Source organism: Sceloporus occidentalis, unplaced genomic scaffold (genome assembly GCF_023333645.1).
Source record: "Sceloporus occidentalis isolate IW3139 unplaced genomic scaffold, rSceOcc1.0.p SCAF_3, whole genome shotgun sequence".
Lineage (NCBI taxonomy): Eukaryota > Metazoa > Chordata > Lepidosauria > Squamata > Phrynosomatidae > Sceloporus > Sceloporus occidentalis.
In genome coordinates, this window is record NW_028316983.1 from 161,259,029 (window position 1) to 161,286,833 (window position 27,805).

At 40.3% G+C, this 27,805-nt stretch overlaps 1 protein-coding gene across 2 annotated transcripts in view; it reads left to right on the plus strand.

Annotated features, from left to right (window-relative positions):
* Positions 1-27,805, plus strand: part of FARS2 (phenylalanyl-tRNA synthetase 2, mitochondrial) — a 274,037-nt gene that overhangs the window by 67,603 nt on the left and 178,629 nt on the right. Inside the window, exons 2-5 of one of the 2 annotated variants that reach the window (XM_089516677.1) lie at positions 231-434; positions 1,004-1,636; positions 17,774-17,933; positions 21,534-21,665. In XM_089516677.1, coding sequence (XP_089372803.1) covers positions 1,022-1,636; positions 17,774-17,933; positions 21,534-21,665 — 907 coding nt within the window. In that variant the 5' untranslated portion in view covers positions 231-434; positions 1,004-1,021. The remainder of the gene's footprint in view (positions 1-230; positions 435-1,003; positions 1,637-17,773; positions 17,934-21,533; positions 21,666-27,805) is intronic. The other variant, XM_089516678.1, reaches the window with a different exon arrangement.

Below are 27,805 nucleotides of genomic sequence, written 5' to 3' on the forward strand. Positions count from 1 at the left end.
ATTAATTGCATATATTTTGTTCAGTACAAAGACATCAATTTCAAGCCCTGTCCTGCTTTGCACAACACTTGGTGACTCAGTTGAGTTGGCAGAGAGTTAGAAACCATTTTCATTTCAGCTTCATGTCCCAGTCAGCAGTTATTTGCAATTTCTCCATGAAATGTACAGTCTTTTGACCATAGTCATTGTTAATCAACATTCACTTTATTTACTTGTCTGTCTTGCCATAGCAATTAGCCAGCAATCTCTTGCTGAAAGATAGAAGAGCCTACAGAGATTCCCCCTGAATTACTGCCAACGTATGAGCATTATCAACATTTTCGAAGACCTTCTGTTGAGTACTATTGGAGGACCTCTGCTTGGCATCTCGTTTGTGAACACTATTTGAGAGAGACGAGTTCTTGAAGTTTCAGAGTAAAGCTGTGCCTATTCAGGTAGGCATTATTTGGTTTTTGTTTAATTGGGAGGTGAGAAATGTATGTATGTATAAAGCTCCCCCTCACTTCATTAGAATATTGGTTCATTTAAACTAGTACCATTTGTTTTGTTCAGTAGCTTCTATTCCCGTAGGCTTTGGTGAGGTCTGCCTCCCAGTTCACTCATTTATTAATACATTAACATTTATATAGGGCTTGCAAGTGTTCTATATTCTCTGACTGTAATTCTAAATATAATCCTATTACGTCTGTATTATTCTTCCTCATGTTGCAGATTTCATTTTTCACCTAAACACTGGTTGCAAAAAGTCCCAAAATGCAAAAGAATCCTCAAATTAATTCCTCCATCAAAAAATGCACAAAAACTTTTGTAATCTCTGCCAGTGTGAAAAACTGAGTGATGATATACCCATGTGGTGAGAAAGTTTCATAAACTGACCCTTGTGGTTATATGGTCGAAAAATTGTGTTTTTGGCAGAAAATATTTTTTCCTCCTTCATCTGGATATGTATGATTTCTGCACAGCAGTAGACAATCATTATTTGTATTTTATTCTCTCCCCTCAGCACATACAGGACACAGTGATGGCTGTACCCCGAAATTTAATACAAAAGGTGCCTTATGGCAAAATGGTTTTACTGTGGAGACTTCAAGTAAAAATAACTTCCAGTTTGGGCCATGTGTGGTGCAGAAATATAGCTTCAGATTTTTCTGCCAGCACTTCCACTCCAAACACAGTGGAGGTGCTTGGCAAATCCTATGTTCTGGATGACTTCAGTAATGTAACGAAGAAGATACTTTCCAAGGTGGGAAAAAACCTGCACAACCAAAGACATCACCCTTTGTGGTTGATCAAAGAGCGTGTGAAAGACCATTTCTACAAGCAATATATTGGACGTTTTGGAACACCACTCTTTTCAGTATATGATAATTTTTCTCCAGTGGTTACAGTAGAACAGAACTTTGATAGGCTGCTCATTCCTGAAGAACACTCAAGTCGACTTAAAGGAGATAACTACTACTTGAATCATTTTTACATGCTAAGATCTCACACTTCTGCTCATCAGTGGGACTTGATGCACTCTGGACTTGATGCCTTTCTGGTTGTGGGAGATGTTTATCGTTGTGATCAGATTAATAACACCCACTATCCAGTCTTCCATCAGATGGAAGGAGTCCGACTCTTCTCAAACCATGAGGTAAGAATTGTTTTAGAGCAGGGATTCTCAACTTTCTGACCACATCTGGAATTTGAGAGATTTCAAAAGCTACAATGGTGGCCTAGTCAATCAAACACCCTTTTTAGAGAAGCAAATTGGTGAAGTTGAAAGAACAGGTACAGTCGGCCTTCTATATCCATGGATTTTAAATGCATGGCTTGAAAATATCCCCCCCCCCAAAAAAAAATCCAAAAAGCAAACTTTGATTTTGCCATTTTATATAAGAGATGCCATATCATTACACTACTGTATATACAGTTGGTTCTTCATATCTACAAGGTTTCCTCCTGCAGATAACAAAAAACATAAGACTTCAAGTCACACTGTTCTCAATGGTGAGATTCCATATGCATGTCCACACCGGCACAGCCAGGTATATGCACCACCATTGGCGTGAATGGGGCAGGTCCATCCAAAGATGCTCAAATCCATGGATGCCAAACTCATGGATAGTAAGCACTGACTGTAATGGGACTTGAGCGTCCACACATTTTGGTATCCATGGGAGGTCATGGAACCAAAGCCCAGAGGATACCAAGGGTCCATGTATTTGTCCAAGAATTTAACTTCTAGGCATACCTGGGTAATGAATGAAAACCTAATTATTTGAACCCACATAATTCTGCTCCAAATAAAAAAATAAAGATGATGCTACAATACTTTACTCATGCAACATGCCATCCCCTTTATTTCATAGAATCATAGAGTTGGAAGAGACCACAAAGGCCATCCAGTACAAACCCCCATCCAGTCCAACTCTCAATCAAAGCATCCCCGACAGATGGTCATCCAGCCTCTGTTTAAAGACTTCCAAGGAGAGAGACTCCACCACACTCCGAGGGTTTGTGTTCCACTGTCTAACAGCCCTTACTGTCAGGAAGTACCTCCTAATGTTGAGATGGAATCTCTTTTCCTGTAGCTTGCATCCATTGTTCCGGGTCCTATTCTATGGAGCAGCAGAAAACAAGCTTGCTCCCTCCTCAATATGACATTTTTTGAAATATTTAAACAGGACTATCATATCACCTCTTAACCTTCTCTTCTCCAGGCTAAACATCCCCAGCTCCCTAAGTTATTCCTCATAGGGCATGGTTTCCAGACCCTTCACCATTTTAGTCACCGTCCTTTGGACACGCTCCAGTTTCTCAATATCCTTTTAGAATTGTGGTGCCCAAAACTCCTGGAGAACAGAAGTCCCCAGCAGACTGGAGGAGGGCAAACGTTGTCCCCATCTTCAAAAAGGGAAAAAAGGAGGATTCCAACAATTATTGTCCAGTTAGTCTGACATCTATATCAGGAAAGATTCTAAAGCAGGTTATTAAACTGATAGTCTGTGAACATCTAGAAGGCAATTCCATAATCACAAAAAGTCAACAGGGGTTTCAGAGAAATAAGTCATACCAGACAAATCTGATCTCTTTTTTTGATAAAATTACCAGCTTGATAGATGAAGGGAATGCCATAGATATAGATATATAGATAGATATATCTTGATTTCAATATGGCCTTTGACAAGGTTCCCCATGACATTCTTGCAAACAATCTTGTAAAATGTGGGCTAGACAAGGTAACTGTTACATGGATTTGTAATTGGTTGAGTGGCTGAACCCAAAGGGTGCTCAACAATGGCTCCTTTTCATCCTGGAGAGAAGTGACCAAAAGTGACAGATCACAAGTTCTGTCTTAGCCCAGTGCTATTCAACATCTTTATTAATGACTTGGATGACAGTATTGGGGGCATAGTTATCAAATGTACAGATGATATCCAATTAGGAGGAGTAGCTAATACCCCAGAGGACAGGATCAAAATTCAAAATGAATGAGTGAATGAATGAGTTTTTATTTATATACCGCCGTTCCTTCGATCACGGCAGTTTACAGAATAAGTCAGCACTTTGCCTGTACTATTTTCTTCACTTGCAGAGGAGAGATGAAGAAGCACTTATTACAACAAAATGGCAACATACTGAATACCGTATATACTCGACTATAAGTCGAGAAATTTATGCCCCAAAATGGACTCCAAAATCACGGGTAGACTTATATATGGGGCAATAAGTCAATACTGCTTATAAAGTACATAAAAGAAGTGCCCACTTTCCTCTGTAGCAGGGATCTTTAAACAGCTCCCCATTTGAGTCCCGGTGTGCTTTCTTCTCTCCCTCTCCCTCTCCCCCTCCCCCTCTCCCTCTGTTTGTGTGTGTGTGTGTGTGTGTGTGTGTGTGTGTGTGTGTGTGTGTGTGATCCCTCTGCCTTTCCTCGCAGCCAGAGCTAACAAATATCTGCTGAGGCAAGGGAGAGAGATAGTATGTCCAGGCTTGGACCCCGTTTTGCAAGCCATGAGCCTGGAAATGCTGGGGTTAAGGGCAGAGAAAAAGAGGTTTGTGCCCCATTTTGCAAGCCATGAGCCTGGAAATGCTGGGGTTAAGGGCAGAGAAAAAGAGAGGTTTGTGCCTTGTTTTGCAAGCCATGAGCCTGGGAATGCTGGGTTTTCTTCATAGTGAACTAAGAACTCTCTTAAGCAGTATACAATGTGTAAGCCAATTGCCTCCAACAAGCTGGGTACTCATTTTACAATGCTATGAAAAGATGGAAGGGTGAGTCAACCTTCGAGCCCTCCTCTAGGATTGAACTTACAATGTTGTGGCTGCAGGACCAGCATTTAACCAGTGCACCATGAGAGCTCCCTTCTAGAAGTTGGGGGAACATTAGCAACTCTCTTACCACATGGCGAATTTTCTTTCTTTCTTTCTTTGGAAATGGGGGCAGCTTTCCATAGAAAGGGGGCATCAAGACCTGATAGCACTACCATAGGTTGAGAGTCATATTATTGCATCTTTCCAGTTAAACATTTTTTGGACTGACTCCACACAGCCTGCCCACAAGTTCCTCCTGAGTAAGAAGGACTATAAGGGATAGCTAGATAAGTGCCTTTGTATTAATTATGATAATAATATATGTAAATGCTAGACGAGAGAGAATAAGAAAGAGTGTGGGATGTGTGAAGTTACAATTCGACTGGCTGCCATGATGAACCACCACTACTGCCTTATGCAAAGCTTCCCATGTAAAACTGTTATGCTCTTCAGTGTCACCGATAATGTAGCTAGTTTTTCTTGCAGGACAACTAAGCTATTTTTACTTTGCTTTGACAGACTGTGACTTACATTTTGTTTTTCGCTTGATTCACTGCCAGTTTGAAACAGCAACCAAAGGACAGCATAGTCTTAATAGCTTATATCTAAAAAGTGTCTGTAGCATCTTTAATTTGGTTTTGTTACTGGATTTAATTGGGAGATGATTTTTCTCAAGAGAACAACTGAGATGTTCCTGCTAAATTTTACCATCTGATGTATTTATTGTATTGGGCAGCAGTTGTGTTAAGCAGTTAGCCAGGCAGATATTCAAACACTCTGGGTATTTTTTCCCCCCTTTTTCCTTTTTAGCAAATGGTTGTTCTGAAAAACAATCCCATAATGAGGAAAAAACCTGCACAAGTGTGCATTATATCCCTATTACCCACGAAAGCTACATCGGAAAATCAGAAGACCCTCATTCTTTGGAATATGTATTTTATTTTTTTAGAAAATATTTTATTTATATCCTGCCTTTGTCCCAAAATGGGACCCAAGATGGAGAGTTGCAGCAAGATATTTGATTGAATGCTGATGATTCTATGGAAGTGCTTGAATACATGGTGCTGTTGACACAGGTCACTATAGATCTTCACCAGTGTACTGTATGAAATGCAGATTCATAAGATGCAGTGATGTCTGTTTTCTGGATGTCTTTAAAAGTAGGTAAATTCATGGAAGTGAATCAATGGCTACTGGTCAGGATGACTATATTGTTGTTGTTGTCTGCCTTTATGTAAACCCTAAGGCGAATCTATCATGACAAGATTAGTTCAGATTTGCCTTCCTTTGAGGCTGAGAGAATGTGACTTGACCAAGATCACCTAGTGGGTTTCCATGGCCAAGTGGGAATTCAAACCTGGTCACCAGATTCATAGTCCAACACTCAAACCACTAAAGCACAGTGGCTCTGGATGACTGTATGTCACTTCCATTATCAAAGGCAATATGCCTTCTTATGTCACTTGCTGGAAACATGACATAGGGGATGCAATTGCACCTGTGTACATGCAGCCAGTTGATTCTTGTTCAAACAGTATGGTAGACTGGATAGACCTTCAGTCTGATTCATCATAATGTTAATAACAATTATCTCTTTGTGATGAAGAGATAATAGAAATGCTTCTGTGTGAGCTTCCCCTAAGGAGTGAATCCTAAAGGCAAGAAAGGAGAACAGAAGGGCCTCTTAATCTTCTTGTGAAAGGACATCCCACAAACAGGGAGCCACAGCAGAGAAGGTCCTGTCCTATGTATTTCCACAGTGTAATATTCTTCAGGAGACCTCAGTGATGGGGATTTCCCTCAGTTCTTGGAGAGGTGTTCCTTCATGTATCAAGATCCCAGGCCATTTATCAAAATCATGAATTCAGAGGGGAGCTGTATTGTTCACTGCATCTTCTTCCCAACTGGATTTTCCTCTGCTCTTTCAGTTGCCTTTCTATATTGATTACCATATATACTCTATAAATTGAAAAAATTATACTACAAAGTTGACTCAAAAAACCTGGGTTGACTTGTATATAAGTTAATACAGTAATAAGATGGCAGGATGAAGGAGCATTCGTTCCCCAAGCCTGCTTCTAGAAGAGGCAGCCGGGCTGGGAAGGGGCAAGAAGAGCAAGCAGGACATCCTTTATATCCTTGGTTACATGCCCTTCAGTTTTACCCTCGATTTATCCATGGATCATATTAAAATCCAGATTTTTGGCCCCATGATTTATACATGAAGTCAACCTTTACATGAGTATATACGGTAGTTTTCTGTGGCTTCTTCCCTTTCCCCTCTTCCAGCTCTGCTGGCTAAGGAGCAACCTTTAAGTAGCTGGTTGTATTTTAAAGTGCAGAATTGATAGAACACCACCCATAGTTAGGAAAAGTTATTTTTTTGGATTACATCTCCCAGATTTTGCAATCAGTGTAGACACAAGCATGAGTTTCCAGAAGCTGTAATGCCCCCATTCAACATTTCCAGTTTCTGATGCTGCCATGTAAGTGTTCAGGAGGTAACGGCAGTGAGTCATTACATGTGCAGACAATGCTGGCCAAAGACATTTTACTCCCTGGGTTGGTGTACCAAATGGTGTGCCTCACACCCTTGTCAAGGAACTGTATCCAAGACTGGTCAAAATTACTTTAGCACCTGATGCTGAAAATCCTATAACCAGTTAACCTTATAGGGAGCCCTGGTGGCACAGTGGTTAAATGCCAGTACTGCAACTCCAGTGTTGTGAGTTTGATCCCGCAGGGCTCCAAGTTGACTCAGCCTTCCATCCTGAGTACCCAGCTTCTTGGGATCAATTGGCTAACACATTGTAAACCACTTAGAGAATGCTTAGTTCACTATGAAGTGGTATAGAAATGTAAAGTGCTGTTGCTATTATCCTCATTTCTTGTAGAATAAGGATCACAAAAATACTAAATTAACCAGCCATTTGTTGTCTTTTCATGACATCCAGAATTAATTTCTTCTGGTGGGTGCCTCACTCTGCCTAATGGCCAGTCTTGCCCACAAAAGACAACAGTCAAAGAAAACACTGAACTAGTTGATTCATTATCCCAATTTAACTATTGTTTTCTTGCATTCGCTTTTTTCTTTTTCTTCTTACTTAAGCCCTTCAGGGTGTTTTGTATTTGGACATGTATTTGCAAAATCCTCTGCTTAACTTTAAGCACTTCAGATAGGGCCTGAATGCTCTAATCAATCTCTGTTCCTTACTGCAAACACATGTCTTTTAACATCTAAATATATATGGCTTATTGGATACTACTAACAGTTGTCTGTACTACTTTTTAATGGCTGTTTTTAGAAAATAGCCATGGCTGCACATCATTATACTTCTGGAGCTGATGGGACAATTTTTGTTTCTCTTTATTTCTTTAAGGTTTTTATTGGTTTTTGATACATCAGAGACAAATTGATTGTCAGCCCCCTTTGTTTAGTTCTGGAAAGATTAATAAACAGGTCCAGGTGTTTCTGCTTAGACCAAGCTTCTCTGAGGCATCTGCTGGAGTATTCTAGTTGGGTAAATACATTGAAAAGTGATGCATGCTTGATTTTGCGTAATGGATCATTTCATTGTTTATGCAGGAAGATAATTCAGAAGCTGTGACATATATTTCCATATTGAAATAGAGCTGCAAAATCATTGCAGGTGGTACATTCCACATACAGGAAGGATATGCAGAATCCTGTACAATTTGTCCAACCCCCGCCTGCCAATATGCTTCCTCCTCCAATACTTCTGGCTTAATACTGAAGTATTATAATACAGGGCTCTATTTTTAAAACAAATCTTGTGTAACCCCCTTTCTCTTTTCACTTATAATTGCCAATATGAAATTTCTACAGTGGGGAGGGATAAGCTTAGAAAATCAAACTGAGTTATGCAGAAAAGATGTATTATTACATACATTTTCCTGTATTTTTAAAATCTCCTTTCCTAGTGAATCTATAACTGAGGAAGGGCAGCATTTTTTCATTCTAGATTAATGTGTTTGAGCATGCACAGAGAACCTTTGTGACATAAATTAGCTTCATTTTTTTTAAAAAAAGAATATAGTTTCTGTAATTTTATTTATTTATTTATTTATTTATTTATTTATTTATTGAGTGTATACCCCACAGGATGGGACCCAGTACAGCTTCCTAATGGAAAGCAGTGTTTAAAAAAACATAGAGACAGAGTGCTGCTGAAAATATACAAACTGTTCCATGTATTTCCTTTAGAAAAATAATCTTCTATTCTAGAAAATTAAGAATTCCACTGAACATGCCTGTATGCGCACACACATACCAACTCTTATTCTTTCTGTTTTTAAGATCTGACAAAGGTAATTTCATTTTGAACAGAAGAGATAGCGCTTCCAGTAGTAACCTGGACGTTGCATACCCTCCAGTTGTCCTTATATAATTCTTTGTTGTCCCACGTTTGTTGCTGCTTTTAAAATGTCCCAGTTTCTGGCTCCTGCTCCCACTTTCCTTCTTTGTCCTTAACCTACTTCAGTTTTTGCAAACGGACTTCAAAGTGCAAAAATAGTTTGCACTTTGTTAACTCAGCAGGGGAAAGAGGGGAGCAGAATCTTTCTGTTCCCAGTAGACTCAGGCAAAAGCAAGCTGCTGCAGCTTCTCTTAGCTTATGTGCGTCTCCTTCTTAATAATAACCATATTCTGATGTTGCTTGGGTAAATGTGTCCTGATTTTCTTCTGTGAAATATTGGAGGGTGTGAGGTTGCTTGGGCGTTATTTGCACAGAAGACTATAAAGGTTTTAAGTGGCTGTGGGATTTGGGAGTCTTTTATGTTAACGTTGTTACATAGACCTTCAAAAGCTAGAGTTATTTACCACAGAGCTCTGGAGACAAGGTTTCAAATCCCCACTTGGCTGTGGAAACCCACTGGGTGACCTTGGCCAAGTCACATTCTCTCAGCCTTGGAAGAAGACAAGGACAAACCCTGTCTAAACAAATCTTGCCAAGAAAATTCAGTGGTAGGGTGACCATAGTTTGGACATGATTTGAAGGCACACAACAACAACAACAAAACCATGCCTAAAACTTAATCTGGAAAGCATACTTTTAAATATATATATATGAGGAGCAGGAAAGTTATCTATATGAGGAGCAGGGAAAAAAGAATGAAGAGACTACAGAGAGGGAGAGGAAAAGAGATATATTTTGGTTATTATAGAGTACACAAGCAGTCTCGCTCAGATACATATACATGTACAGTTGTCCCTCCAAGTCTGTGGACTTGAGATCTGCGGACTTGGAAATCTATGGAGGGGCGACCGCCATTATGCATGTGGTCCATTCAAGCCTATGGAGCTTGAATATGCACGATATTTGGAACCCACTGGCGTGGGTGGGTTCCGGAACGGATCCCTTGTGAGTTCCAAGAGCCAGCTGTACACGTGTGTGTGTAGTATGTGTATGTGTATATAATATATATATCTTTTAATTTAACCTGTGTTGTTCTCTCCACCAGAGGGAGCTCATGCAAATCCCAAAAGCATGCATCTCAGAAGTGAGATTCAGTTAGCTGTAACAAAAGCATACATATAGTGGACACCGGACATCTTGAAGAATACTATTTCAGATGATGGCAAGCTTTGGTAACTAGTTTGGGAGGCTTATTTTAGGGAGAGTGATTCAGATAATTCAGGTACCTGTTGCTGATTGTATTTAGCAGATTATTCAGAGGAAAATATTGTATAAGTGACAAAGGTTTCTACATGATAGAGATATTTAAGATGAACATGTATTGAGGCACATGTTGTTTGCCTTACTGTAACTTTTGAAGAGGTGTGTATCTAGAGCCCTTTTATATGACATAGGGCCTGAACACACAGGCCAAAATAAAGCTGCTTCGGGTCACTTTAGAGGTATGCTGTTTAAAGGATGCATGTGTCCTAAGAGGCTGGAAACCACGACAAAGCCATGCTCCAGTCCTAAGGACTGGAGTGCAGCTTTGGTACAACTTCTGGCCTCTTAAACAGCGTACCTCCAAAGTGACCCAAAGCAGCTTTATTTTGCCCTGTCTGTTTGGACCCATAATTACAGCACTATGATTCCCCATTAACTGCCATATGTCCATACTATGGAATACTGGGATTTATAGGTTTGGGAGAGATATTTAGCATTCTTATCCAGTCAGATCTAGCCTTGCCAGATTATAAATCCCAGGATCCTATAGGATGTTACTATGGCAAAGTGGAATATAATGCTATAATTAGATGGTGTGAATGGGCCCCAAGATTGAGAAACTACCAATACAAATTGTAGCAGGGATCTAAAGATGAGGATGAGTCATTTTAAGTGCCAGTTTGGCCCTTTGGAACGCTGGGAATGGCTGTGCCTCTTTCCCTGTGACACTGTTAATAGGGGGTTTCCCAACCTTTGTACACATATTCCCCATTTTAAAATGCTGAAAGGCCTCACTTAAGGCTTAGTCACTGACAGCAAGGGGTTGAACATAAGTATGCAGGTAATTTTAGTCCCATTCTTTTGCGTCACCCCACACTCCCTTCACTGAAACATGGACGCTGAGCACTTCTCTGAAACTGAATTCACTTCTTTGGTTGAAAGACACCCCCTCCCTTTAATCTTTTAATCTAAAAACTTGTTGGATATTAAAACAGCCAAATGCCTCTCCAAGGCAGATAGGTTTTTCCAGCCTTTGAACATCACAGCAGATCTGTTATGCTTAGCTTTATGAGAAGTATAATGTCAGCCGGCAAATCTTTACTTAGCACAGAGGCTCACAGTTTAGATGCCATGAGTAAACTGAGGTTTATCCATTTGTCCTCTTCTCCATTCCTCTTTGTACTCATTCTCACACTGACTCCCTGGTTAATTATAATTTCCCACAATATCCACAAAACTGTGTTTGCTGCAAACTATAGTTTTGATTTTCTACCAAACTGAAACTAGAAAAACCACTGTTTGAACTGTCTCCTGGCTTGTTTCAGAGGCAAATGATGGTTTGTAGCCATCCTACCTGTAGAAGAGAAGGTTAAGAGGTGATATGATAGCCCTGTTTAAATATTTGAAGGGATGTCATACTGAGGAGGGAGCAAGATTGTTTTCTGCTGCTCCAGAGAACAGAACCCAGAACAATGGATACAAGCTACAGGAAAAGAGATTCCACTTCAACATTAGGAGGATCTTCCTGACAGTAAGGGTTGTTTGACAGTGAAACACACTCCCTCGGAGTGTAGTGGACTCTCCTTCCTTGGAGGTCTTTAAACAGAGGCTGGATGGCCATCTGTTGGGTATGTTTTGATTGAAAGTTCCTGCATTGCAGGTGGTTGGACTGAATGGCCCTTGTGGTCTCTTCCAACTCTATGATTCTGTGATTCTGTGATTCTACCTGACCTGATTGGGATGTCATGGCAGATTATGAAGCATAGTCCTGGGATTGCCCAGGATTATCACTGAATACATTGATAATTATTTGCTGTAGTGCTAGTAATGCTGGTATCAGCATTCCTCAAAAGTCTATAAGGTCCTTCCTTAGTCATCCTACTGATTGGTTTAAACCAGACTAGTAAATTGTGGTCCTTCAAAAACCAATAGCAAGAATATTGGATGCTGCAGTATAACACTGAAGAGGTCAAATTCTGGTGCACATTCTGGTTAGAAGTTTTGATTTGATTGGATTTTTTGGCTGCTTTCCTGCTATTGAGTTGAGCTTCTCTGTTTCCTAAAGTGTTTTAATCCACACTGCCTAACGAGGCAACAACTAAGTTGTATCTCAGTGCCATAAAATGTAAAGAGGTGTGACATTTTAAAAAAACATGCATATATTAACCGTTCATTAATAACATTTTGAACAGAATTGTGCCCTTTTTCCCTTTTATGAAAACCACTTTTGCTGTCCATGTGTGCTGCCTGGATTCGCATAATCCAAACAAATGCAGCATCCTGTACTCAGTGACTTGTGAACTAAAGGATCCAGTGATTACATTGATGTGAGTTGCTGTCTAAAATGGTTTGTGTTATTTTCTTCTAAAACTAAAAGTCCCAGCGATAAACTGCACAGGGTACTCCATTATTAAGACACTGACTTCAGTATCTGCTCTTTGACTGACAGTGCAAGGGGTTGGGTGTAATCTTACAAGTTTTATTGTGTCAAAGAGTGGTTGTGATGGCAGGGAGAGTTCTTGTTGATGCACTGGTTCCACATTAGTGTCATTGCTAATCCATCAGGTTAGAGGCTGTGGTGCATTTGCAAAAATGTTTGTGTTTGGGCTAAGTGGATTTAGAGCATGAATTCTTCCCTATGTAAAGGGAGATTGGCATAATTGCATACACCAGCTCTTTTATTTATTTTTGAAAAATTGGAAAATGGCAAATACATCTTTTCTAAGGGATATAACTAATAGCAATAGCAAGTACACTTCTATACTGCTTATCAGTGCACCTAAGCACTTCCTAAGCTGTTTACAATGTTTAAGCTAATTGCCCCCAACAAGCTGGGTGCTAATTTTAGGGACCTCAGAAGGATGCAAGGCTAAGGCGATCCTGAGCCCCTTGCTAGTATTTAACTCACAACCTTGTGGTTTGTGAGTGAGTGGCTGCAGTATTGGCAGTAAGAGAAGACTTAGACATGGAAAGGCATTCAGGGATCCACCCCAGCAAAGGTAAACTAAACCCATACCAAACAATATTAACAAACGATGTCCAGCTAAATAGACCCATAGTAGCTATTAACCATATAAGAACATTGGTTAGCACATATTTATTTACCATAGGCCTGTTACAGACAGCCAAAATAAAGCTGCTTCGAGTCACAGTGGAGGTATGGTGTTTCAATGGTGCATGCGTCCTAAGAGTCCAGAAGTCGCACCAAAGCCACGCTCCAGCCCTAAGGACTGGAGTGCAGCTTTGGTGTGGCTTCTGGACTCTTAGGACGCATGCATCATTCAGACACCATACCTCCACTGTGACTCGAAGCAGCTTTATTTTGGCTGTCTGTAACAGGCCTTAGTTTAAGAAAGAGCCTTATTGAATGGCCATCTTTCTTATATATATCCTGCTAAACACTGCAGGTGTATATATCTCCTTCCCCTCTCCCTCTCTTCACTCTTTTTTTTTTGCTCCGCATGCTTATCTCTTGCATTCATCTGTCTCTGCTCACTACTACAAGTGGATTTGCAGGCCTTTGGAGCATATTTATCCCTCTTCCTAATGCAGCATCCAGTTATATCTTTCAGCCTCTGAGGGAGATAGAAGGCTGGCCCAGTACCACCAGGGGCTAGCCTGAAGAAAGAGGCTCCTCCCTCCCTAACTGTCATCTTTCGGCCTCTGAGGGAGAGAGAAGGCTGGCCCAGTACCATCAGGGGCTGGCCTGAAGAAAGAGGCTCCTCCCTCCCTAACTGTCATCTTTCGGCCTCTGAGGGAGAGAGAAGGCTGGCCCAGTTCCATCAGGGGCTAGCCTGAAGAAGAAGAGCCCTCCCTCCGGTCCATCTGCCTTGGTCCAGGCCTCAGAGGGAGAGAAGAATGCTGGACCTGATTCCCTCCCTCCCTCACCATTCCCTTCTCCTTTTGTATCGTGTCTTTTAGATTGTAAGCCTGTGGGCAGGGAACTGTCTGTTATCCCCTTTATTGTAAACCGCTCGGATTCCCAGTGATTGGGCGGTATATAAATAAAACCTATTATTATTATTATTATTATTATTATTATTATTATTGGATTAGAACAAGGACAGGACCCTCTTTAGTGTAACGCCTGAGATTATCCCTGAAACACACAATGAACTGGTAACTTTGTTGTTGCTATTTGCTGTCCAATCAACTTCAATTTATGATGACCCCATGAATGTGAGATGTCCAAGACTCCAAGTCATTCGCTGACCTGCTTAGGTCTTATAAACAAGGGCATGGCTTCCTGATTGAGTCAATCTACCATACCTCTTTTCCTACGTCTTTCCACCTTAACAGTCATTTTCATCTTTTCCTGGGAGTCATGTCACCTCATGATATATCCACATATGCAGTGCATACATATGTGGTCTAATAAATATAGTGTAAAATGTTTCTTTTCTATATATTAGCTGGCTGTGGATGGTTAAACTTACTCCTCATAATTTATTCTTCAGGCTGTTGCAGAATAAGTTTGATCACTCCCTGTACTGAAAACTTTTTCCACCTGTCTGCCTCCTGCATGACAGTTCAGTGAGGATATTCAGCTAGATCACTGAGGACAATTTCAATTGCTTTGACTTTAGGACTCTTTGCATGTTCTGATGAATGTGCATCTGGGGATATATGTGTCACGCTGACTGTCCTCATCCCTATCTCTAGTGCTTGTTCTGCACAACTTCTGAAACTAGTCACATAGATTCTGTGTGCAAGACTAGGGATACTGCCTCTTCCAGATTCCCCTCCTCTTTTCTCCAGATTTACCAGTTGTGCATTTATGTACATACAAGCTTGCCATGGTTCTTTTAGAAGGTATGCTGGAATGTATGTAGGGATGGGAACAGGAACAGTAAATGCAATCTACTCAGGCTTATAGGATGAGAGCCAGTGTAGTGTAGTGGTCTGAGTGTTGGACTAGGACTCTGGAGACCAGGGTTCAATTCCCCATTTGGACATGAAATGCACTGGGTGACCTTGGCCAAATCACATACTTTCAGCCTCAGAAGAAGGCAATGACAAACCTGCTCTGAACAATTCTCGCCAAGAAAACTGCATTATAAATTTGCTTTAGAGTGGCCATAAGTCAGAAACCATGTGAAGGCAAACAACAACAACGTGCTTATTGGATCTTAAAAAAACATTGCAGGTTGTATTTGAAGAAGTTGAAGACTACTGGGCTAAGGAAATCTAGGCAGATTCTCAATCAGAGGCTGCCTCCGTAGGTTAGTATTGGGGGGGTGTCTCATTTTTAATTTGCTTCAGGTCAGTGGCCCTTCAGGACATACGTCCAAGACTCTACTCAGCAGAATGTCTAGTGTGGCATACCCTCTGACAATTCACAGATGAAAACTAGGACGTGTGGCAAAGCAACGCCTGAGTGTGGTTAAGATGGCCAAAGATATTAATGAGGAAGAGCACACAAGCTAGGAGAGGCTGCAGCAGTTTCCTTTTTTTCTGATCTTATTCCCTCTCCTCTCTTCCCACTGAGTTAATGGAGTGCAAACTCCTTTTCTGCTTTGAATTGAGTTTGTAGAAATTGAAGGAAGTTGAGGACAAAGTGTGACAGTGGAAGGAGGACAGAGTATTCTACAACTGGGATGTCACAGCAGAACAACTGTCTCCCATGTCCTCTGACTGGTGGGACACTGAGGAAGGGCCTGGGAAGCTGGAACCTTTTAAAGGCATCTGAAAAAATGGGAGGACAGAAGGTTAATCAGGAATATTCTGGACAGTACGGGGGTAGGCTCCCCAAATGAAGCAAGGTTTGCATACTTCAGTTTCAAAAAGTGAATTTATTTATTTATTTATTTATTTATTTGTATAGCGCTGTAGATTTGCACAGCACTGTACATAAAAACATTGTCATCTTGAATGGAGTCTTTGTCCTGTATGGTAATTACATACCCACCAACTGTTCCAGTTTGGCAGGGATAATCCCAATTAATCTGTTATCCTATTTTTCAAATGCTTTTAAAATGTCCCAGTTTCTCTCTCCTCGTCCCACTTTCCATCTTTGTTCTCAGCTTGCTGCAGTCACTGAAAACTGAGTTCAAAGTACAAAAGTAATTTGCACTCAATTAACTCAGCAGGGTGGAAAGGAAAGGAGGGAGTGGAATCTTGCCCTTCCCAGTAGGCTCAGAAGAAATCAAAAGTCTTAATTTTTGGAAAGAAAAAGAAACACTATAGGTGATTTCTTGATGCTAATGAAATTGAATAGATGAATTATCTTCCTTCTCTTGAGCTAGTCTCATATATAGATTCCTGGTGATTGCAGATCAAAAGAAATCAACTAAAGCAATTGACTGCCCTCAGTCTCTGAGCTGTCTCTTGAATTATAGCTACACATTATGTCTTTTTACCTCAGTACTCAGGGTGTATAAGGCCAAAGTGTGGTAAGTCTTAACATATGGCACAGAGATTTGGGGCTTTTTTTCCTGATTCTAAAAAAATTAGAAAGGGTCCAAAACTGCTTTTTGAGTAATATTTTGGGAGTGCTTCTAGTTTGTCCAGTCTATGCATTAGATCTGAATCAGGAATTATGGCAGTTTCACACAAATTAAGCTAAGGTTATATAACTACTGGGTCAAGCTAGCAGCAGTGAATGAAAATAGGCTTTCAAATAAATGTTTCTAAGAACAGTTTATGCCACATGCCAAGAAAACCTAATATTACACTATTTACCATTGATTTGAAGAACCTCTGACATACTAGTCCCATGATGCATACCCTCCAACATTTTACAGATGAAAAACTGAGACATGTGTAGCTAAGCAACATCAGAGTGTGTATGATCAAGTGGGCAAAAGTTATTAATGAGGAGGAATACTCAAGTGAGGCAAGGCAATGCTGCAGCACTTTGTTTTTGCCTGAGGGGCTAAACAGTCCACCCATTTGGAGCAGCCTGCTGCTACCCCTTTCAGTGCCAGATCAGGGCTGTGGAAACATGCCGCGACCCTGATCTGGCCTTTCCCCGACATTAAAAGGAACAGCAAAATGCTGCTCCTTCTCACGCCAGGGAAAAGGCACCTTTGCCACGACGGTGGCGGCACTTGCTGGCACTCCTTTTGGTGCTGTGTCATCTTGACACAGCGCCAAAGGAGCATTGTGACACCACCTGCTGTGCTGTTGGGAACCCGGAGTGGTGGCAGCATCAAGGCAGTGTGACATGCGTCGGGCCGTGTGACATGCAGATGCCACACCTCCACTCTGGCCTGAAGGTAGCATATAATGCTGGTCTATACAGCCTCTGAGTCTACTGGAAGACTAATGAGTTAATTGAGTGCAAATTACTTTTACATTCTACCCTCTTTTGCCTGCTGAGTTAACTGAGTGCACACTACTTTTACATTTTGAACTCAATTTTCAGCAACTGAAGTAAGCTTGAGGATGAAGGGGGAAGAGAGGTAATGGAGCATTTTAAAAATAGCTGAAAAAGTGGGAGAACAAAGGATTGATTGGGACTATCCATGCAAAACTGTGACAGTTGAAAGCTGCAATGACTAATGAAGGATACTTGCTAATAATGTGAACTGTGAACTAGGAATCTTCAATTCAGTTTTTTTCTTTGGAAGGAAATTGCTTAGGTAGCCTCAGGCAAATCATCATTCCTCATTCTCCCAAGATTAGGAAAATACTTTCTTTTCCTGCTTTCAAAACACACACACTTTGTGCAGTGTAAGTGGAGTCCAACTGCAGGGCTTTAAAATATCTTTTAAAAATGCAGCTACTTGAAGGTAGCTGTTTGCAAGGAAAATTGAGGATGTGTATATGTACTGCTTTCAGTGTTCAAAGTGTTTTATATTAATGCCACATGCATTTGATATTATTTTGTCTTTGAACAGCTGTTCGACAATGTCAGGGGTGGAGAAGGTTTTTGCTTGTTTGAACAAGGCCACCGTACAGCACATAAGCAAGAGATGCACACCATGGAGGCAGTAAAGCTTGTGGAATATAGTTTGAAAACAACACTGATAAAACTTGTGTCTCATCTCTTTGGTGATGGTAGGTGCCCTACAAACTAATTCTGTGGTCTTGCTAATGCTGTTGCAATGTATTTGTACATCCTGGACACTTCAGAAGCAGTAAAAACGTGACAATAATGTAGCAATAATGTCACTTTCCACAACATCTTTAAAAAATGCCATTGCTACTTACCAGTCACAGAGTGGCTGTCTAATGATGCACCCATATTTTTCATACATGGAAAACACTAACATACAGACAACAATAATGTTATAATCTCTGACTGTCCTTTCTCACCATACACTTATTATGCCAAGAAGAGCTGCCTGCCTGCTGCCTTGATAGCCTTCCCATAGCCTTAACAACTTCTTCCTCCTTCCAATTGGCACATAAAGATTTACGAGCAATCCTATTTCAGTCCATTGTGATAGATTTCAGTCAGACTGCGCTCTCGGTGTTTTGCAGAATGGTAACCTATGGCTCTCCAAAACTTAGCAAACACAATCAGTGGTGAAGGTTAGCAGGAGTTGCAGTCAGCAGTACTGGAAAGTTTCTAAGTTGCTCATCTCATTGTATTAAATTGCTGTTTATTATTTGTTGTATGATTAAAAAAATGAAGAGAAGGCAAAGAATGAACAATTGGCCCTTCGTATCTGTAAGGGATCTGTTCCAGAACCACCATCACTACCATCCCTTGTGTATAAGAAAAAATGTGGGACCTCAAGTCCCATTGTCCTTTTTTTTGGGTCAGGGTTCAAGTTGTGGTCGCCTAGGTAGGAAATGACTTGAAGGCACACAACAACAACAGCAGCAACAACAAACATTTAAAAGTGGCGTGGATGGAAGGAGAAAATAGGTTTGCCAGATGGAATCAGCACCTCCATTGGAAATAACAGGACTTGTTATTCGCAGGTGCTCAGATCTGTGGATGGCAAGCCTACAGATGGCAAGACCTCACTGTACAATGCAGAAATAAATTTGTGACTTTGCTACCATACTTCTAGAATTTGTTATGGTTAATGTCAGTTGCTTAAGTGGTTATACATTAATTAATGGAGATTGAATTTTAACAAAGCACGTTTTTGGTTCTGTCCTGATTTTAATCTTTATTTTAAAGTAAAAACGGTTTTAGTTCTGTTGTCATTTTATACTAATTTAATCTTACTTTGTGTGTTTTAACTATTTGTGTTTTTATTGTATTTTCTGCATTTTTGTAAATTGCCTTGAGTCCTAATCTGGGAGAAAGAGAAATAAAGTGATGGGTGAATGTTTAAAGAACATTGGAATTAAAACTCCTACACAAACAATAAGGTGTTTAACAACATCTTATTTTTTTACAATTGACAATTTCCTGTCTGGGATTGATGAATATTTACCATTTCTTCATACAAAAATCCAGTGACTGTAGACTTCAGACTGGACACCAATGACAATGTGAGACTGAAGACAGAGCAGGTTGATGCTAAACTGTGTCCATAAAGCTTATGCTAGAAATTTCTTCTTCACAATTAGTATCAAAGGAACTTCTGGATTCCTTTATATCTTTTTATTTCATTGCTTTTGTATCACATAAGATCACATACTTGGTGTTTCTTCATTATTTTCAGTTCACATTATGTTTTAAAAACTTTCTTCCCAAGTTTCTTAGGAAAGTCTAGTGGAGAACCTCTAGGCATTTTGAAACATGTAGTATAATCACAGGAATGGGGAGCATAATGGCCATTGTGTAATCACAGGTATGGAGAACATAACTGGCCATCCAGTTTTGTGGCTTCCTGCCTCACCTCAATCCAATTCATTTTGCTACTAAATTCATGGCTAAATTGTCTGCTTGCCTTTTTCTCTCTTCAAATGGAGATGCTTATGGTACACACACCCTGTTTCCTAGGCTAACAACTTTCCTGGAAACCTCCCGGAAATGCTATTAGCATTGAAATAAGGCAGATGAACCTTATGTGACTTCCTTTTGCTGAAAATCAGATTGTGCAGATCACCAGAAAATATTTTTTTATTTTATTTATAAATGCTTTGAGTTGCACTTTTTGCGGTGCTTTGACCACTTCTTTAAAAGCCCTCACTGGACCCCCTGGACTTAAACATCTATAGACTGGTATCAAATCTCCATTTTCTAAGGAAGGTGATCAGAGGGCAGTTGCCTTCCAATTCCAGGCAACCTTGGATGATACAAATTTTCTAGACCCATTTCAAACCAGCTTCAGAGCAGGATACGGAGTGAAGACTGCTATGGTCACCTTAGTGGATGCTCTTTGCCTGAGCATTGACAGGGGGATTGTATCCTTGCTGGTGCTTTTGGACCTCTAAGCAGTACTCAATACCATCTATCATGGTATCCTTCTAGAACACCTGGGGAATTTGGGAATTGGTGTGCTGCAGTGGTTCTGGTCCTGTCTTTCCGGAACTTCCTGATGGTGGTGTTGGGATTAGCTGCTCCTCAAAAAAGGATCCCCAAATTCCAGACTGAGAATGCATACCACCTTGGATACCTTGAGGAATGTTTGATCAAAATAAAACAATTTTTAATACTATAAAAACTATTTTAAATAACATGCTATAGAACACTACATGAAGAGTCATTTGAGTCAAAATCCTTTTGACACTCTTTATTGTAATGTTGATTTATCAGCTCTATAGCTATTTGGCTTTTCTGTTCTTCATCTGGCAAATATTTTGCTTCTTCTGAAGAAACTGGCCCCTGCGCAACTGTGAACACCCACTTCTTCCTCCTTTCCATTTTGGTCTGGTGCCTGCCATCTTGTCATCCAGCCTACCTCTTCTTTGCCCTGGCTTTCTGAGTACTATTAATTTGAATTAAAATTGGTCTTTGAAAGCAGAGCCACTTAGTTCTACCTGTGGCTTAGGCGAGGCTATTACTTCTCTGCTTATGAGATCATCTTATTCAGCATCTCTCCTCTCTTCTCTCTCTCTGTAAGTTTCCCCATGCCATTTGGTTAATGGAGCTTGTCGTGTATATATTAGAAACATATCAGAACTTTATATATATATAGTTTTTATTCATTATACAGCTCTATAAAATATTCATATGGAGGCACAAATCAGGGGAGAATAGCTTTGTACTTAAACTGGGTTACTGCAATAGTGCAAAATGCTATGAAGATTTATTTGCTAAAAGTGGTCATTAAGGTAATAGCTAAAAAAGAATGGTAAAATAATAACAATAAAAAGATTTAGTTATATCTCTGTGGAGCAGTTAGTCATTTCCAGTTACTGGGTGTAACAAAATTACTTGCTTTGCCCATGATCTTCACTCATTTTCCTGCCATGCCAGGTGGTTGCTGGAGTTTGACAAGTGACTGATTTGTTTTTCAATGGGGCCTGAACAGTACAAACTATTATTTCATATTAGAGAACACATGGCTGTCCCATCCACAGCTCCATCTCCACAAGTTACAAGAGTTATGTATGTGTGTGCACGCACGCACATGTGCATGTGCACGCACACACACAGTGTTGGGTATTAGCTTGTTTGCTTTTTATTTTTCATAAATGTAATTGATGACATTAATGAAAAGGCAAGTTTTACTTTACTGAAGAGATAGGGAGCAATAAACTTTTAACCATCTGCTCTTTTTTGCTTATGTCTTTTTCACAATGACCCAGGGATTCAGGTTAGATGGGTGGACTGCTATTTTCCATTTACACACCCTTCTTTTGAGATGGAGATCAACTTCCAAGGTGAATGGCTGGAGGTCTTAGGTTGTGGAGTTATGGAGCAGCAGCTGGTTAATTCAGGTATGTAAACTCCTGTACTTCATTGACATCTCTGTTAGCAAAAACTTCCAGCGCAACCAGTTTCACAGTCTAGCACAGTCTTGCAGTGCATACTCTTGTATCCACCCATCTGTGTTTAGTCATAGTGACTTCTGGCAATTTAAAGACATTGAGTAACTATTGGGCTTGGCTACACTTGTGAAAAGCGCCATACTCAGCTTGTAGCTGCAGCACAGTTTCCTGGTCCACAGTGACTCCAATAATGCCACACTCACCATGGTGAGACTGGAGTGACTTGAAAGAAAAGGGTGGTCCTACAACGGTCATGTGTCCTACAGTGCAGAGTATTTCTGGCCACACAACCGTATCCTCATTGCTGATCTGGATTTTCCGCTGAAATGTGGGATAAAAAGCAGTTCTTTCTTCTCTGGTGAAAATTTTCTCCAAAGATTTTCAGAGAATGCTCCACATTGCCTGCGAATCTTGAGCAGTGTTACGTGCCCAAGCAGTAGCTGCTACAGATTGAGTACAGGGATTCCCACTGGTGTGGATAAACCCTTTGTGTGTTGCATGGTGCAGTGACCATATTAAAGAGTTAACTGGAAATGCTCAGACACCCAGAATGTGTTGCCAGGCTATGTTGGCCTCAATCAGTTACAGTTTGTGCAATAGAAAGATACAAATTTTGTTTTAGAGACTAATGTATATTATATGATATGTGTATATTAGCCTTAATCCAATTATTAATTCCAACTAAATGAGAAGCTGACACTAAGTAGATTTTACATTAGTGTTGATTTGTCTATTTCCCATTGATTCAGCGAGTCTACTTTACTTAGTACTAGTATAAGTACTAGTAATAGAATTTGAACCATGTCCCCACAGAAACATAAATATGTTCAATTCATTATTGGTTGAACTGTTGCACAGATCAACACCTTGCTCAAACTAGATAAAGACTGTTTCAGCCAGAGCTCCTTACTAAAGATCATCCTAGGAGCCCTCTTCATTTTTGTTTTAATCCAAAAACATCACCAACTTGGTACCATCAACACTTATTCTCATAGAGCACATTTGAAAGCTGCAGCTAGGGTAAAATGCAGCAGCCAAATTGGTGCTGAGTGTGCCTGTTAGGGACCACATAACATTAGCCTTACAATTTTGAGCATTGTCTTCCAGTTTGCTTCTAGGCTCTGTTCCAGGTGCTGGTTTGGAATGACACTGGACAGTTTAGGACCAGGATATCTGAAATACCACCTCCTTCCATATGAGCCTGCCTGTAATTTGAGAAAATTAGTGGATGTCATGTTAATATTTGAAGAGGTGTCATATTGAGGATGGAGGATGTTTTCTGTTGCTCCAGTGACTAAGACACAGAGCAGTGGATTCAAACTACAAGAAAAGAGATTCCACCTAAACACAAGGAAAAACTTCATGGCCATAAGAGCTGTTTGACATACTTATCAAATTTGCAGATGACATCAAACTAGGAAGAGTAGCTAATACCTCAGAGGACAGGATCAGAATTCAAAATGACCTGAATAGATTAGGACGTTGGATCGAAGCTAACAAAATGAATTTCAACACGAAGAAATGTAAGGTACTGCACTTAGGGCGGAAAAATGAAATACACAAATATAGGATGGGCGACACCTAGCTGAATGAGACTACATGTGAAAGGGATCTGGGAGTCCAAGTAGACCACAAGTTGAACATGAGTCAACAGTACGACACAGCAGCTAAAAAGGCCAATGCAATTTCAGGCTGCATCAATAGAAGTATAGTGTCTATATCAAGGGAAGTAACAGTGCCACTCTATTCTGCTCTGGTCAGGCCCCACCAGGAATATTATGTCCAGTTCTGTGCACCACAATTAAAAAAGGATGTGGAGAAACTGGAGAGTGTCCAAAGGAGGGAGACCAAAATGGTGAAGGGTCTGGAAACCATGCCCTATGAGGAACGCCTTAGGGAGCTGGGGATGTTTAGCCTGGAGAATAGAAGGTTAAGAGATGATATGATAGCCCTGTTTAAATATTTGAAGGGAATGTCATATTGAGAAGGGAGCAAGCTTGTTTTCTGCTGCTCCAGAGACTAGGGCCCGGAACAATAGATGCAAGCTCCAGGAAAAGAGATTCCACCTCAACATTAGGAGGAACTTCCTGACAATAAGGGCTGTTCAACAGTGGAACACACTCCCTCAGAGTGTAGTGGAGTCTCCTTCCTTGGAGGTCTTTAAGCAGAGGCTGGATGGCCATCTGTTGGGGATGCTTTGATTGAGATTTCCTCCATGGCAGGGGGTTGGACTGGATAGCGTTGTGGTCTCTTCCAACTCTATTTTTGTATGATTCTATGACAGTGGAATATGATGCCTTGGAGTATGCTGAAGTGTCTTTCTTTGTAGGCTTTTAAGTATAGGTTGGATGGTAATCTGTAAGGTGTGCTTTGTTTGTGTATTCCTGCATGGTTTGGGGGTTGGACTGGATGGCCCTTGTTTCTCTTCCAATTCTATCATTCTATGATTTTATGAGTGTCCCAATACCTTGCAAGGTTAGGCATGATAAACAAGGCTTTCACTGTGGCAGCACCCCAATTATAGAACTCATTGCCAAAGGAAGTTAGGCGGGCTCAATCTGTTTTGAATTTTTGGTGGGCAGCTAAAACTTGCTTTTCCACATAGCTTTTGAGATGGAGATCAACTTCTAAGACAAATGGTTGGCGGTCTTGGGTTGCAGGGTTTGCACTTGCTCTGTTTTAATGGTTTGTTTTCCGATTATCTGTAAGGATAATTTTGAGACTGTTTTAAAAGATTTTTGGAAGATTTTAAATGTGGTTTGTTTCTTTTTAAATATCTCTGTATTGTTTAAAATGCTTTTGTTTCATGTGCATCTCTTCAGGAACCATTGTGAACTAGGAGACTATATATAAATACTGTAAATAAACCATTACATAAATAAATAAATAAATTTTGCCTATAGAATCAGTTGACTGTATGAAGTGGCCTGAAAAGTATTAAATAAAACTTAAGGATGTTAACATGCAATTTGAACAGGAATGCTCTCTGGCTCTGCTTCTTCCTGCTCAGCACCATAACCAGGGCCAGCCAACAATATTTTGCTGCCAAAGGCAGAGCAGCAAATACTGTTTGCTCAGTACTTTGCTCAAGTCAACCATTATTTTGGTACCTGATGTACAAGATCCCACAAGGATTCAGTAACTAGTGAATGGCTTGCTCTTTCATAGGATCCCCAAATTACCTGTCTGAAGCAGTTGCTTCAGTGTGCCTTGATGTGTGGCTCATTTGTCACACAACATGAAAAGCCTTAATGCTATCCTCTGATTGGGAAAGGGATTTCTCATAAACTTCCTGGATTTGGAACTAGCAGATCCACTACTTGCCTGGTCCAGCTCCAGCTCCAGCTATGGACCATGAAAACATCTTCCTTGCACTTACTAACTTAGATGGGTTGTCTCATGATATCCTGAAGCAGGAAGCCTTCACAAGGACATTTGCCACTGGCAAGTAATCTGGGGAGGCTCAGAAGCCAACCTAGCTATCTTCATTCTTAAAACACCTAGCTATAGCTAACTTTGAGTAGCCAGTGCACTTTTACAGCAGGTGAGTCACCTCGGTACTTCTTTAAAATGTAATTATTTTAATGTGCTGATTTTTAAAATTGTCTTTTAATTTTTCTTGTTACATTTTTAGCTGATCTTGTTTTTAGCTTTGTGCGCCACCTTTAGTCCCACACCAGGAGGAAAGTAGCATATAAATTGAATGGATGAATGAATGAATGAGTGAGTGAATGATTTTAGAATGAATGATTTTAGTGAATGCTTGCTGAGGTATGCCCTTCCAGAATCCTTTTCATAAGACTGTGGCAGAGGTAAAAAGGAAGGGAACAATTTCACAGGTGGTTGCTTTACCAACTTCTGTTGTCTCCAAGGATCTCTTCTGGAGAGTTTGGACAGTCACAGGTACTCAGAGTAGGTAGTATTGGAGTAAGTAGATCAGTTGTATAACTTGGTATAGCATCCCATGATGTTCTCACACACACACACACACACACACACACGAGAGAGATGAAATACTAGGCCTAAACGCACCAGATCTCATCTGATATTGGAAGCTAAGTTGGGTCAGCACTGGTTAGTACTTGGATAGGAGATTGCCAATAAATACCAGATGCTGTAGGCTGTATTTCAAAGGAAGGAACTGATAAAACTACCTGGGAGTATTCCTCTCCTAAGAAAACCCTATGAAATTCATGGGGTCACCACAAGTTGATAAGCAACTTGAAGGCATACACATGCGCGCGCACACACACACAGCATAATACAATGGACCCTTATAGAATCTTAGAGTTGGAAGAGACTGCAAGGGCCATCCAGTTCAACCCCCTGCCATGCAGGAAATCTAAATTAAAGCATCCCCAACAGATGGCCATCCAGCCTCTGTTTGAAGACCTCTAAGGAAGGAGACTCCACTACACTCCAAGGGAGTTTGTTCCAGTGTCGAACAGCCCTTACCTTATGCAGGGGAATCCGTTCGAGACCCCCCCACACACAAGGTGAAAAATGCGTATGGCGCGGGCACACTGTACACTCTTTTCTTTCAGATAGTGATAAGCAATCTACATCTCTTCAGTTGTTGTTGGACTACAACTCTCATCATTCCTGTCTGTTGGCTATGATTGCAGGGGTTCATTAGACCAAACAACATGTAGAGAGTTACAGGTTGCTCATCCTTGCTTTAAGACCCCACTGTTATTTTCTTAGGTTGATTCATAAACCTACATGGTTATAATCATAATCATCAAGAAGACCAAAGCTAGATAAATGGAATTTTTGAAACTGGTTAAGAAGAGTGATGAAATATATGAATATTTTTTCTAGTTATCTCCTCACCCCATATATATTTTAAAATGTATAGTTGAGGGGGGATAGATTGTATCCAAATTCTAAAATTAAATGTCCTTGATTGTCACTGTTTAGTCAGCTACCAGATAGCAGTTTGTTGTGTTGGTAAAATCATGACAAGGCATAGGGCAAATAGCCAACAGTAAAAACAACAGTCTTCGGACAAAAAAAAATTGATGGCTAGAAGTTGAATAGACATGAGTGATGTCAGACTTACTAGCTATGAGAAATAATTATTTTTAAAAGGAATAAAGTTACAAAACATTTTCCTTGGAGAGGACTTGTTTAAGCAATACGTTGTTACCTTGTTCTTTATACATATGCAGTAAGAGAAATATATGGTATGAATCTTAGGAGGTAAATCAAAAGATACATTCCCTGTCCCCAGTGAGCTAAAAAAAAGCAGCTTAGTGACACATACCTTATGATGAAGAGTGTTTGTTCTTTACAGGGAAACCTGAGGACATTTCAGGTTCTAGTGAAGTTTCCAAATCCTTTGAAGTTTTTGATTCTGAACATTTAGTCGTGAGTGAAGCATTTTGTTGAACTGTTTAATGCCTTATAGGATCCATGCTGGGCCTTTTATCCTTTGTGTTTCTAAAGATAATGTTGTACTGAAGAGTATTTTACCGAGAAACCTTTCTTTGATTTATTGAGAAATCTTCCTTGAATTTACTTCCATTTGAATAGAAACATGTACCACACCAATGAATAGTTCGAGAAAGGAAAGAGCAAAAGCCTTTAACAGTGTCACTTACACCCATCTCACCCTTGGCTTTTCTTCCTTGTTGGATTCTGCAGGTAAAGATCCTGCAGCCTTTTTATTTGTCCTGAAGTATGACTAACCTCCTAACTGTTCAGCAACTGATATTGAACTTCATAATATGCGACACAGTTCGGCAGTTAAACTGGGAGTCTGGGAAGCTTCGGTGTGGATATCAAGTAGGACCTACTCTCAAGCTTGGTTCACAGATATGCATCTTAGTAGGGTTTGATGGCTAAAGTAAAATATGTCAGTTGAATGAGTCAAATGGACAATATAGAGGATTCTGCAAGGTTCTACAAACTCTTTCTGGCAATACCAGAACATGTATGTGAGACACTTTTATGAATATTCATAATTATGGTAGTTTTCATGCAGCAGGGCCTCCTATGAAGGACTCAAATTTCTGGCAGGTTAGTGTGCAAGGAGGCCCCATTATAGGTCAACACCAGCACCTTGAATTGAATTTCTTCCTCCTCCT